Source organism: Crocuta crocuta, unplaced genomic scaffold (assembly GCF_008692635.1).
Source record: "Crocuta crocuta isolate KB4526 unplaced genomic scaffold, BGI_CrCroc_1.0 scaffold139, whole genome shotgun sequence".
In the NCBI taxonomy this organism is placed as follows: domain Eukaryota; kingdom Metazoa; phylum Chordata; class Mammalia; order Carnivora; family Hyaenidae; genus Crocuta; species Crocuta crocuta.
This window is the reverse complement of record NW_027533258.1, coordinates 3,823,233-3,834,874: the sequence shown is the minus strand read 5'-3', so window position 1 is coordinate 3,834,874 and position 11,642 is coordinate 3,823,233. Positions and strand designations below refer to the sequence as shown.

General features: G+C 45.3%; 1 protein-coding gene across 3 annotated transcripts in view; it reads right to left on the bottom strand.

Annotated features, from left to right (window-relative positions):
* Positions 1 to 11,642, bottom strand: part of PMP22 (peripheral myelin protein 22) — a 42,195-nt gene that overhangs the window by 17,143 nt on the left and 13,410 nt on the right. For all 3 annotated transcript variants that reach the window (XM_077746841.1, XM_077746839.1, XM_077746840.1), the window contains exon 4: positions 979 to 1,119. In XM_077746841.1, coding sequence (XP_077602967.1) covers positions 979 to 1,119 — 141 coding nt within the window. The remainder of the gene's footprint in view (positions 1 to 978; positions 1,120 to 11,642) is intronic.

The window sequence follows — 11,642 nt, the reverse complement described above, 5'->3', positions numbered from 1 at the left end:
CAACTAAAAGAAGAGATGACTGCATAGCCCTTTGCCTACCCAGACAGCCAGAATTTAGAACATCTCACGGTACATAGATGTACTCTGGTACATAGTGAGTTTGTGACTTGTTAACATGGACTATAGGATCCACAACCACATCTGCCTCTTACTTCTCTCCAGTGCCTTCTGACTCAGTCAACTGGCAGTCAATAGACAGGAAGATGAGTCAATGAAGGAAGACACTGGCCAGAATCTAGAGACAAAGTTGGAAGCTGTCACCCTTTCTAAGAGAAGCTTCTCGTCCTCTGCACATTGTACATATGGATAACCTATCCAGTAGGGGAACTTGAAGGCGGTTTAAGGAGGAGATGAATGAGAGCTCTCATGTGTCATCATGGCCCCATGTTAGGAAATGACATCATGTGACACAGGGGTGCCAAAGTGGAGACACCAAAGAATGACAACAGTAAACTAGAACCCAGTAAGGCACAGACCTGGGGTACAGAAAAGCAAGACTCTGCTACGGCTTCATCACTGCTTGGAGGTAGCAGACACATACTCGGAAACAACCTAAGCAGCACACTGGGGCCACTTTCCACGCTGAAGGAAGGACGGCTCCCTGGGGCATAACATAACATATGAGGATTCGCCCTCAAAACGGGCCTTTGCTCTACTCATATTCTTATTAGCATTTACCTCTGATTATGTGTCCAGACTGTAGCTTCGTTCCCACTGCTAGGTCTGGCTTGGTTAGGAAGCTTGGTTCTAGAGTCCTGAAATCTTATCTCCTATGTACCCTATTCCACGGAGAGGTAGAGAGTTCTCAAATTCCAAGGTATATATGTAAGTACACACACACACACACACACACACACACACACACACATCTGTACTTTATAAAAACCATCCAATGTGCAGATTCACAAACATGAGTCATCCCCCAGCCTTGCAGAGGCAAGAGCAGCTTCCCCTTGGACTTTATCATCTCCAACTCACCCGCAAGGATTTGGAACACTCCGGTGATGTAAAAGCGGCCCCCTTTGGTGAGGGTGAAGAGCTGGCAGAAGAACAGGAACAGGGACAGAACGCTGAAGATGATGGACAGGATCATGGTGGCCTGGACAGACTGTAGCCATTCTGGAAAGGGGAGAGGCACTGGGTTAGGAGAGGTCCGCTTGAACTCAGACGATCCACATTTCTAATACCTACCTACTTGTGGCCATTTTAAGAAAGGGCTGTAAGAAAATATCTAGAGTCCCTGTACTAGGAGTTAAACTCGAGTTAAAATATATTGAACTCCTTCCCAGTCTTGTGGCCAAAGGTGTTACTCGCACATATGTATGCTTGCGTTAAGGATGGTCTGAGCCCCGCCCACAGCCTTCTCTCTTCTTGCCCTCAGGGGCTTTTAAAGGGCTTGCTTATTAGATAGAACCTCTGTCTTCTGAGCATAGTTTAAACCAGCTGTTCAAAACATCAACACCCCCAAAGAGAGGTAGAGATCGTGGCGATGGCTGAGAAGAACAGTGTTGGTTGGAGCCAAAGCCAGTTCTGCAGTAGGTTGGAAGAAAATGCTGATGGAGAAGAGCACGCTATGAAAATCCATTTGCTCAGCCAAGCTGGGTCTTGGTCCATCTCCATTCTAGTCATGAGCCTCAGCCACAGAGCAGTCTGCGCTCAGACAAGTCACTGGTGGGACGCTGGGTTGTACTTCTGCATCTTCCTTGAATGCCCGCCCCACCCCACCCCCCAGCCTTGGATCAAATCTCCAAGCTTCCGACTGAAGTTGGGGTGAAAAAGAGAATTCTGTAGTTCACCATCTATGGTAAAATAGCATCATTTCAGGAAGGAAGGGAGGGAGGGAGCCTACGGTGTCCTACTCGAAGACCTGCATTTGGCGTTGCCCAGCTGTCCTTTCTTCCAAGTTCCAAAGAATCAAAGGGGGGGGGGTGGGGGGGGGTGGGAGATGCCCCTCTACACAACGCAAAGCAACTGGAGAAGCCGTGGGGCCTTATCTTCTCCACTCAGTAACCAGCTACTTTGTAAAGGCTTAGAAAAACACACATCGATGCCTAACACAGCACTCAGAGCTGTGAAATCTGCATGATTTAGAGCTAACCACCAAATAAGATGAACCTGGTTTGAGTTACAAAGAGACCATGGCAGAACCTTAAGGGTGTGGGTTAGGTTAACTGTCACCGGAGTTTCCACGTAAGATTTTCCCAGACACGGTTGGAAGAAATGTCGGACATCAGCTAATCCGGCTCCTTTGTACTGAAAGAGATTTCCAGAGATGTTCTGGGGAGCCCAGTTGGGCACGATCCAACCTGCAAGGGCCTTGATTCCAGTCTAGCATTCTTTTCACTATGACAGAACATACGCTCTTTTTGTGTTTTCAATCTCTTTGTCAATTAAGGTAAGAAAAAGATGTCCCTGATTGGGAGCTATCCTGATTTCATTTCTTAATACCTCTTAATTTAATCTGTTTGTCTTCATCCAGCATAGTTAGTCCCTCTAGGTGAACCTACCATAAAGTTAATGTTGCCATAATACTGTCTTTTCAAAAGTAAACCAATTATCCGGCACTCTGGTAGATGAGTCTGGAAATAAAATATGCGAGGCCCAAAACTATTGCTGTGCTATGCATAGACCCAGAACTAAAAAGCAGTGATTCAGTTTTGCTGGGAAACGTTCTTCAGTGTGCACCTGCCCAGGGAGCCTGGCTGCTGCAGACGGTACCCTGTATTTCTTTCCCCAATTCTGAAATTTTTACCTCCACTACCCCTAACAACAGGCCTCACATTTCAAGAAGACCCCAAATCTTTGACGTTAAATCTACACAAATAGGAAAAATTCCTTAGAGTTAAAACTGTCACTAAAGGCTTCTTTCACTAGAAAGAAAAACTTCTTGAAAACTTCTTTTACCAATAATTGGGATGTTAGCTCCAACCCCATTGCAATGGAGGGCTTTTGCCATATGTAGTCAAATCAGATCAGAACTCAGGAGTCAAGGAAAGTTTTACTCGATGAGCATTTGTTGAACATCTGCTCTTGTGAGCCTGGTTCTCAGGCTGGTTCTGGGGGATACAAAGTTGAAGAAGAAGGTTTTCAACCCTAAGTACAATAAATAAAACACATACATGAAGATAGTCCAGTCAAATCGCCAATCACAATGTATGTGAATGGATTCAAGTCTCTCATTGGAAGACCTATAATTTCACCTTGAATTACATTAATTCCTATCTATAGTCTGAAACAAGAGATACACCTAACACAAACAATAGTGGAAAATCAAAAGATTTTAAAAAGAGACCCCAGGCAAATATTAACAAGAAAAAAGCAATTATAGTAATAATAGCATCAGAAAAATCAATTTAAATTGAAAGAGAAGAGGGGCAACTGGGTGGCTCAGTTGAAGCCTCTGACTCTTAATTTTGGCTCAGGTCATGATCTCATGGTTCATGAGTTCAAGCCCTACATCAGGCTCCACATACTGACAGTGCAGAACCTGCTTGGCATTATCTCTTTCTTCCCGGCTCTCTCTGCCCCTCCCCTGCTCGTGCACGTTCTTTCTCTCTCTCAAATACGTGCGTTCTTTCTCTCTCTCAAATAAATAAATAAACCTTAATAAATAAATAAATTGAAAAAAGATGAAAGTGGCCAAAGAGAGATACTTCATAGCAAGGAAAGATCCAGTTTGTCCTGAAGAAATGACAGTCATAAACCTTTATGCATATAATAACACAGCCTGGAAAAAATAAAGCAAAAGATCACTGGAAATATGAGAAGAAATTGACAAAGTCATAATCACGGTGAAAGACTTTAGCACACTTCTCTCAGAACAGATCAATCAAGTAGCCAAAAAAAAAACCCAAAAAACAAAAAACAGTAGCAGAAAGATTATTCATAACAGGGTTAATGAGTTCAATTTAGTAGATGTATAGAAAATGTGCATCCATATAACGAAGATCGTGAATTATTTTCAAACACACAAGGAACACTCTTACAGACTCCATATCAGGCTATAAGAAAAATCTCAATAAATCTCAAAGGAAGCAGAAGCCATACCGGCACAACTTGAGGCAAACATAAAGTAGAAATTAAAAACAAACTGGCCAAGATAACATTGGAAATTTAAAAATGGTATTTGGACAGAGAAATCGAGACGAAAACCAAAACTTTCTTCAACAAGGATTGGGACTGTACTATGTGCCAAATCTGTAGGCAGATAGCCCAAGCAATACTCAGCAGGTGATGTACACCATTAGAACAATTACTAAAAAGTAAAAAGTATTGACAAAGAATGAGTTAAACTTTCAACTCAAGAAATTATAAAAGCAATAATGAATCCAGGATCAACTGACTCCTTGCTAAGAAGGGCAGAGATTAATATAATTTAAAAAGGACAAAAATACAACTGATTAAAGAATCATGTTCTTTGTAGGGTGAGGGGGAGGAATCAATAAGGCAGACAAATTTTTCTAAATCACACAGAAGAAGTGCTAACCGCACAGATACATATTATGTCCCCGGACAGAAACACTCAAAGTCATAAAGATGTTGTTTTTCCCAAAGCAGTCTACAAATTCAGTATTATCCTAAATAATATTCCAGTTGGAACTTGACACATGCTTTAACAACTTATCTAAAAGATAATAAGCAACAATAGCCAAAAAATGTTGAACCAAACACAATAACAACAAGAAAAAACAAACAAAAACAATAAAGAAGAACATCACCTACCAGATATCAAACATATATTCTATGTATATGTAATATATGTACATGTATTCTATGTATATGTAATATATACATATATTATATATGTATACGCATATATAATACAATCATAATTATAAATAACATAATTATATGTTATTTATTATTTATAATATTACATTATATTACATTATATAGCTTATGCTATAAGCTCATATTATATTTATATTACAAAGTTTTAGCAGCTCAAACTATGTGGTTATTAGCCATGAAGGAAAAATAAAACAATAGGACAGAATTAAGACTTTGTGAGTATACCTGTGAATTTAGTATATAATAAACACAATATACAATTCAGTAGGGAAAGAATACAACAGATATCAAGTGGTGTTGGCTATCCATTTGTCAAAGCATCAGAGCAGGTCTCTAGCTCACATCATTCACAAAATTCAATTCCAGATGCATTAAGAGGCTCCGTGTAGAATTATAAAGGCATAAAGACATATGATTCACAAAAGAGAAATACAAATAGCCAATAAACATATTTAATGGTGTTCAACCTCACTGGTAACCGGGAAAACACAAGTGAAATCCACAAGGGATGTGATACCAATGTTTACCTATCACACTGGCTGAAATCAAAACAATTGATAATGTCAAAAGAGTAGATGTATGATAGATACGTCTGCATACTGTTCAGAGGGATGATAATATAATAATTGGTCTGTGACCAGCAATTTGGCAGAATACATTTACATTTTTAAATGCCAGGGTGCCCAGGTGGCTCAGTCGGTTGAGCGTCCGACTCTTGATTTTGGCTCAAGTCATGATCATGCTGTTTGTGGCATTGAGGCCCGCATCGGGCTCTATGCTGATAGTGCGGACGGAGCCTGCACTCTCTCTCCCTCTCTGTATGCTCCTCCCCAATGTGTGCTCTCTCGCTCTCAAAATAAATAAACATTTAAAAACTAATAAAAAAAAAATTTAAATGCCGACACCACGACTCCACAGTTTAATCACTACATCCCGGATAAACATTTAAGCATATGCTTAAGGAGAAATGAATAAGGATGATCATTGGAGCACCATTCCTATGAGTGGAAATAAATTAGGGTAAATCCCTGCAATGGAATGTTTTGCAACAGTTAAAAAAATCATGAGTTAGAAAATGAACAACCACAGAAAGGCCTTCAAGACAATGAAAAGACTCAGGTGCATACACAACATGATGTCATTATGTAAATACACACCAAAACACTACATATGTGTAAATATGCACCCACATGCGTGAAGATGTGTATGTTCGTTGGGAAAAGAGCCAAAGACGTGCTAGATTGACATCAATGGTTATCCCCAGGAACTAGAGCTATTATAGAGAAGAGTTCGGTCTTCTGTCAGGGTCTAAACCATTTTCGAGGGTGCCTGGGTGGTTCAGTTAGTCAAACGTCCAACTTCGGCTCAGGTCATGATCTCATGGTTCGTGAGTTCGAGCCCCGTGTCGGGCTCTGTTCGGTAGCATGGAGCCGGCTTCATATCTTCTGTCCCTCCCTCTCTCTGCTCCTCCCCCTCTCACGCTCTGTCTCTCTCTCTCTCAAAAATTAATAAACATTAAAAAGTTTTATATCATTTGGCTTATTTTTAATATGGAGAATACTCTCATGTAATTTTTGAATAAATTAAAACGGATTTAAAAGGTCACAAAGTAAGGAAGACATAGCAGGCCATAGTAAGTGAGGATCCCGAAACTCAGAATTGCTGGAATCTGGACGGGACTGGTCTTCCACTTGCAAAGAGTAAAGGGACTTTTCATCTCACCACAGGCCATCAAATCAGAAGCTACATGTTGACAGAAGGGAAAAGACAGTGCTGAGGAGGAGGGAACAGCCTCCACTCCGGCCCCAAACAGGCTGGCCGAAGATTTGAAAGTCCGGTGAGTAAGGTTCCAAAGGAAGCCGACGATGGCCTGAGGGGACTGTCAAGTTCACAAGACATTGCTCCAGAGCCAGAATCCTTCATCTGGACTGGCCCAGACCAACGGCAGACGATAATGGAGAGCAGATATCTATAATCCTGGTACATCCTGTATGTTCGATCCTGTATGAGGATATGGGAAGCCTGTCCACCCAGCAGTGGTGCACCCCCATCATGGAAGCCCAGGGGATGGCTCTGTTACCTACTTCTGCCGACCGCCGGCTTTACTTACTGCGTTTCTGGCTCGGAATTTCTCTTCTCTAACATGATGTGTATCTCGTAGAGGAACTAGAAGACCAAACAAGCTAATCCTCCAAGGACGATTCAAATAACCCCATCTAAAAAGCTGATGTTGGAGCGCCTGGGTGGCTCAGTCGGTTAAGCATCCGACTCCTGATCTCCGCTCAAGTCACGATCTCAGTTTATGAGTTCGAGCCCCACGTCGGGCTCTGTGCTAGCCACACATAGCCTGCTTAGAATTCTCTCTCCCTCTCTCTCTGCCCCTACCCTACTCATGTTCTCTCTGTCCCTACCTTACTCATGCTCTCTCTCTTTCTTTCTCTCTCTCAAAATAAATGTATAAACTTAAAAAAAAAAAAAACAGCTGATGTTGAAGACCATGAAAAATAAGCATTTACAGACTGTTGCAGGGTTCTGGGGTACCTCCATCTGGGCCACTCCAGTAATGATAAGTGGGAACCATAATGTCACACCAGCCATATTATTAGAGTACCAACCAGAACTCCAAAAGTATCTGGAAACAACACTGACTTCAATCCATATCTCACCTTCAGCTTAGAGTTCTGCAGATTATTTGTAAAGAGTCACATTGTAAATACTATAGGCTTTGAAGCTCATAGGTCCAGTCTCCATGGCAACTATTTGGCTCTGTCACCTTAGCACCAAATCGGTCTTAGTCAATAGGAACATTTCATCCAATAAAACATTATGTACCAAGTCAGGTGGGGGGCCAGATCTGGTCTGCAGGCTACAGAGTTGGCCAACCTCTGCTATCACAAAGCCAATCAGATGAACAGGAAATCATTGTCAGGGCAGAGAGACATCTGCTCTCAGGCAGAGTATCAATTATGGACTGATATCAGGTATAAAGCCTGATTTATACGGAGCAAACCTATCATGTGGCCAACATTCCGAGTGGCAAATCTGAACTCCCATCCAAGCACCAGTGCAGGGACCCACTTTCTCTCGGACCGCAAGGGTGCAATCATTCGCTGAGCCCATACAGAGCACCCAGGGTCGCCCTCCAGGCCTCGCTCGGTGGCTGGCCCCAAGCGGGTGCCCAGTAAATATTTGTGGAACTCCAGCGACAGTGTTTGGTGCGGAGCACCGGGATTAAAAACCCTGAAACTCTCTGCCGACTTTGTTCTAATGAAGAGTGCCAGATCCCAGAGCTTTGGACAGGTTTCGGGTGTGGGCCGTGGCTACAGGCTGACCCAACTTCCCTGGCAGATAAGGGCAAGTCTTGAGTTACTCCACGATCAAAGCTCGCTTCAAGGTCAGATTCCTGCTGCCGTAGCAGCTAAGCAATGAAGGAAATACATCGGCCCCCGCAGCTGTATTCTTAGCCCGGGCCTGGAGTCCAGTGAGTTATGGGCTCAGAGAGGATGAAGCCCTTTTAAATGCACCAGATGATCTGGGCCCTTCTGGACCTTTCGTTCCGGGCACACAGCCACCCGCCCCTCTCATCCCCTGCCCCACTGGGGGTCCCTCTCTGACAAAAGCATAGAAAAGCTTTCTGACTCCAGTGAGACAACAGGTTTTCTTGGAAGGGAGAGGACGGACAATTGCGGGAGAGTCAGAGCATACCTCGGGGGGGCATGAAAAGAAAACACCTCCCAGAAAGAAGCCATCATCAGAAGGGCTAGATCCCAAATGCAAGAGATTGGACCACACATGTGCTTAACGCTGGGCTGTTTGCAGCAGCACATGACCCACAAGGCGGGGCTAACCACCCTCGAAACCCCCCGCCCACAACCACCACTCACATGGCCATTTTTTCCTTCCTTCTCAGTATACATGTCATTCTGGGAATAGCTGACTTGCCGAAGGGCCTCCATCCTGAACAATGTGGCCTTTGCACTTACACTTCACCCACCCGCTGGAGCGCGTGCACCGCCCCGCGTGGGTCTTCGCCCTCCGCCCCGGGGTGGGGGCAGGGTTCAGCTCCTTCCCCATCCAGACCATCTGACAGCTCTGAAATGAGGTTGGGGCATCAGGCTGAATGCAAGCCGGAGGGGGAGAGCTTCGTGTGGGCTTCTTACATAGAGCAAACCCTGCGGCTCGCAATGAGCGACCATCCCCGTTCTCAGCAGGTGGCAAGAAATGTCGGGTCAAGGTGTTCCTGCTCGCCTCATTCTCCCAGTTAACTGGCTCACTGGTGGACACAAGAATCAGTCTTTCAAAGTCTAACTTACATCAGTGGTTTGACACCCATAGTCTCATTCTGCTAATGAGTCCTCGGGCTTGGAAAGTAAATATAATACGACACGGAGGTACCCGCAAATATTAAACTGGTTTAGGTCTCCTTTGGAAAAACATTCCAGTTGGAAAACTCTAGAAACCACAGGATCTGGTTAGGCTAGGCTTGAGTTTCTCAGAGAATTATTGTGCCCTCTCTCTCTGCCTCTCCCTGCTCTCTCTCTCTCAAAATAAATAAATAAATAGTTTTTAAAAAGAAGAATTGTTGTGGGACCCTTACTGCAGCAGTTGACTACAAAAACAGAAGCAGAGGGGATGAGCTCTATGGTCAAGTACGTTAATCTCTGCCCTTGCGTGTTAATTACAACTTACAATGAAACATTGAAGGCTAAGAGAATTCTCGCAATAAAACAAGAAGACTTCTTAAGGTTAGGTGTTAGGTCCAATTTTTCCAATGGACTTATCAGAAATTTGGGAGGGTTTTTTGTTTGTGTTTTGTTTTTTATAGAGCAAACCACTTGGAAATGTTGGGTTTGGCCAGAGAAAATGGCAGCCGATGACAGAAAGGCATTGTTGGTGAGCAGTACATTCCGATTATCCAAGAGTGTATAAGGGATGAGGGGGATGCCTGGGTCATTTGCGGGATATTTGGGTTTGAGAGGCATTGTCTGTAAAATAATAACCAGGAGCCCCCTCTGTTCTTAATTCCTGAAGTATTTTTGAAAAGGCCAAGCATTGTGGCAGTCACGAGCTAGAATGGATCCCTTACCCCACCAGTCACAGTAACGCCCCACCGTCACCTAGCACAATGCCCTTCTCTCCCCTGCATGCCTGCTGAAATTCCACCCAGTTTCCACGGCCCAGCTCAAAGGTCATCTCCACTCAGGACACTCCCCCACCGAGTCACAATTATACCCTGAATGTGCAAAGGAAAGTGATGCGGTGGCTTCCAACACCGGGCCATGCCCGTACCTCCGTGCTCGCTCTATTTGGCAACTAGGTCACCTGACCCAGATTCCCAGCTGCTTAGAGGCAGGCCCAGTGCAAAAAAAGGCCAGATGCCCGGTCTACTGGGTTTTCAACATCGACACACAAGGAGGGCTGCTGAGAGGTTCCGTCATACATTTGAAAGCTCATGAATGAAATGATCCTAAGGCCCTTCTGTAGGTTTAGAATTCACAGACGCTGGAGGGAGACGGGGGAGCATGGTGTGAGCTTCCCCTAGTCTCTGCTCACCCACCCGGCGAGCCCACCCACCACCCCAGCTCTGGAGGGGCGGGGAAGAGGAGCCCCGTGCCTGCCCTCTAGAGGCGGCCTTTGCCGAATTTTCCAGCCCAGTCCTCTGTCATGAGCTAGACTTTGAAATCTCAGTCCCTTGCTGCCATTGCACACCCTCAACATAACAGCCGGCAGGGGCTCTCAAAACACAGATCGAGTCACGCCAGTTTCCTGTTTAAGATCCTTCAATGATGTCTCAGTTGTCCTTCTCAGTGTGAGAGGCTTCCGCGGCCCTAGCAATATGGCCTCCCAGGCCCTCTCCGGGCCCCCCTCACTCCCCTTCCTCCAGCCAGCACTCTCAGTCACGCCAGCCTCCTTCCTGCCTCAGGGTCTTCCCCCTTTCCATGACCTCCTGGAATATTCTCCCTGTGATCCTTCACATGGCAGGTCCCTCCCGTCTTTACGTCTCCATCCACGAGAGGGGAAGAAAGAGGCCTTTCCGTAACCGACTTCCCCCACTTTTCTGTCAAAAGGGCGACTTTCGAGGCCACGCTTCTGTCTCCTACCGAGTCCCTTCCGCTCCTCACACTCATGTACTTATCGTACATTCTGCGTCTCCCCCAAGTAACTGGGAGCCCCACTAAAGCAGAGACTTGGTCTTTCTGGTTCAGGCCTGTGTGGCTGGTTTGCGGACCAGTGCCCGGTACCTAGGGTGTGCTCAGTAGATCCAAAAAATAAATGAAGGGACTATGCTCTTAGCTCTTTGAAAATGAAAGAGGTTCTCTTGAAAGGTAGTGAGTTCCCCTTCACTGGCAGGCATATTGGAGACAGGACTGAAGTGAGGTGCAGCGCAAGAGGTATGGACTTGACCTCCCAGGTCCTTCCCAACATTGGGAGTCTACGTGTGAGTCCACGCCAACACACTCAGAAGCCTTCCTGCCAGACCTTCTCTGGGGCACCGAAAACCCACACCCACACCCTCAGGCCACATCATGGCCAGTCCCTGCTCCCGAAATACAAGAGCCGCCTTCTCGACTCTGCTGAAATCCTGGGAATGCAATTAAATTTTTTTTTTTCAAGAGCAAAGACTGTGAGCTTCAAAGGCCGCGCGGCTCAGACACAGGTTTGAACAAGCATCCGGAATGAACTCCTAGAAGTTGGCATCTGATGGGAAACTCTGAGGGCTGAAGCCTCAGCATTGTGACACCACATCTCAGGCTCCATCGACCCCCACCCACCCCCCACCCCCCTGCCAGGCCCTTGGCAGCCCACACGGGCCTGTGAAATCAAGAGCCATGACTTGAGCTGCCGTTGTG